The following is a 2060-nucleotide window of genomic DNA, read 5'->3' as shown; positions in this document are numbered from 1 at the left end:
CATCCGCATTGCAGGGTTAACCTTCTTGCCAGTGTCCGATTCTCCAGTGATAAACCGTATGAGGAGGTCATCTTCCTCGGCCCTAGTTCGTGCTATCAGGGCGTAGACGTCATCTAACTTGATCTTCCATTTTGGTGTACTTTGGAAGATGGGGTCATCGACGTGTGCCAGCAGTGGTCCTTTGCAGTATTGGCGCTTGATGGAGAATTCCTTATCAGGGATTTCTTCAATGGTTACGTTTAGGATGGATTTTCTCTTTCCAAAGTCAATCCGTCCAGTAACCCAGTTGATCTCTGGGTTGTTCTTCTGTAACCAAGGTAGTCCCAAAATGACGTCTTCTTTTCCCAGGTCGGTGACCAAGAATCGGATAGAGCGGACTCGATCTCCAATTTTCATCTGTAGGAATGCGGCCTTGGTAATGAGACCTTGCCTGTTCTTGGTGCCGTCAACATTGAAGACCTTGATTGGTCTAGGTATAGGGACCGTCTTCAGCTTGTTTGTCAGCACAAACTTCTGGTCGATAAAGATTCCTCCAGCCCCCGAATCGATGAGAGCTTCTGCAGTTGTTTCAGCGCTTCCCTTTCCACGTGATAGCAAAATTTCAATCTTCATTGACTGGTCAACAGTCTTTGCTATTGTTACAGTAGAAAGGTAGGAATGAGACGAGCCTGACGCTGATACAGGTCGTCTTAAGCAAAATCCTTCTCCGCCATGTCTTCGAGAAGCTTGATCTTATCGTTCTCTTCAAGTTCTGCCATCATGGCTTTGATCTTGGCGATATTAGACACTTCTTTGGTTGAGTCTTCTTTGACTTCTGCGGTACGGACAGGCCTTCTGTCTGGCTGTCTTCCTTTGTCCTGCTTGTGATCAGCAGCTCTGTGGCCAGTCTGACCGCAAGTGAAGCATCGTCCTTCCTTCATGTACTTTTCCCTTTCGCTGGTCGATAGGCGATCGACATCCATAGCATTGGGGTCCTTCGTGGGAGGAGTGTACCTTGGAGTGACAAGGTTTCTAGTCTGTCCAACTCCCTTGTATCGGTTGATGACCGCTCTCGCCCGTCGATACTGGTTGTCGAACCGGGATGTGGCTTCATACCATTCATCGATCGTCTTAGGCATGTGCTCCATGCCGTAGACCTTCTCGACTAGCTTGTTCTGGAGTCCCTCTTGGAAGTACTCAATCAGGGATACGTCTTCAGTGATTCCGCATCGTGCGGTCAACATGCGGAACTCCGCAATGTATTCGTCTGCTGTGGCCGTCTGGCGCAGCACGCGCAACTTGGCTCTTGCATCTCCAGCGGTGTCTGCCTCGGTGAAGGCGTTCAGGAATCGTGTCGTGAAGGCTTCCCATGTGCCAAATCCTTGGTCATTGGTGAATGCCTTTGTCATCTCTGCCTCAGCCCATGGGCCGGCAGTTCCTTCTTTCAAGAAGGAGATGAAGAATGTGATCTTCTTCTCGTCGGTGTCGTAGATGTGCTTGTTTGCCATCATGTATAGTTGAGTGGCAAGGTAAAACGTTCGGGTCTTCTTTCTGTCTCCATTGAAGTCATCTGGGAGACGGATCTTGATTTCGGTTGGTCGTGCTTGCATGACTGGTGCAGCAATGCCTGCTCCAGTCGCTTGGGCAGTGGGATCGATCGGGTTCGTCATGGTTCTGGTTCAAGGGACGGGATTCCACTAGGGAGTCCAACGAGGATGATCAGGAGTAGAGGAGGGGTTGCCTAGGCTTGAAGAAGTCGGCAAGTGTCGTAGAAGAGTTCAACCTAATGTTAGGAAGCGATGTCCTAACTAGTCGTCTTGAGATAACTGGGCCACGCGCCAACAGTTATGTCGTCACTACCTCAGTAAGCGTACTGAAAGGTAGGTCTGGCCGGGCCAATGCCAACGGTCAAGTCAAGAGTCCAGGTAATCGCTGTATTCAACAGGAGGTTGAACTAAGGAATACATGGGTTTTCCTACAGTATATATAGTAACTGGTATAGGGGTTAATACCCAAAGAAGAGAACAATAAGAAAGGACGCGTAAGCTATCCTGTGAGAACGTAACTCAGAGAAATGAGAA

The 2060-nt window shown here is 49.0% G+C and overlaps 1 protein-coding gene across 1 annotated transcript; it reads right to left on the bottom strand.

Annotated features, from left to right (window-relative positions):
* Positions 1–1076: 1076 nt before the first annotated feature.
* Positions 1077–1553, bottom strand: GLOTRDRAFT_13532 (uncharacterized protein; the record flags this gene model as incomplete). Its single annotated transcript, XM_007873641.1, has 1 exon — positions 1077–1553. A coding segment is annotated over one exon (477 nt), but the record flags the coding sequence as incomplete, so codon positions are not given.
* Between the last annotated feature and the right edge of the window lie 507 nt (positions 1554–2060).

The sequence above is a fragment of the Gloeophyllum trabeum genome, assembly GCF_000344685.1.
Source record: "Gloeophyllum trabeum ATCC 11539 unplaced genomic scaffold GLOTRscaffold_00421, whole genome shotgun sequence".
In the NCBI taxonomy this organism is placed as follows: domain Eukaryota; kingdom Fungi; phylum Basidiomycota; class Agaricomycetes; order Gloeophyllales; family Gloeophyllaceae; genus Gloeophyllum; species Gloeophyllum trabeum.
This window is presented reverse-complemented; position numbering and strand designations above follow the sequence as displayed.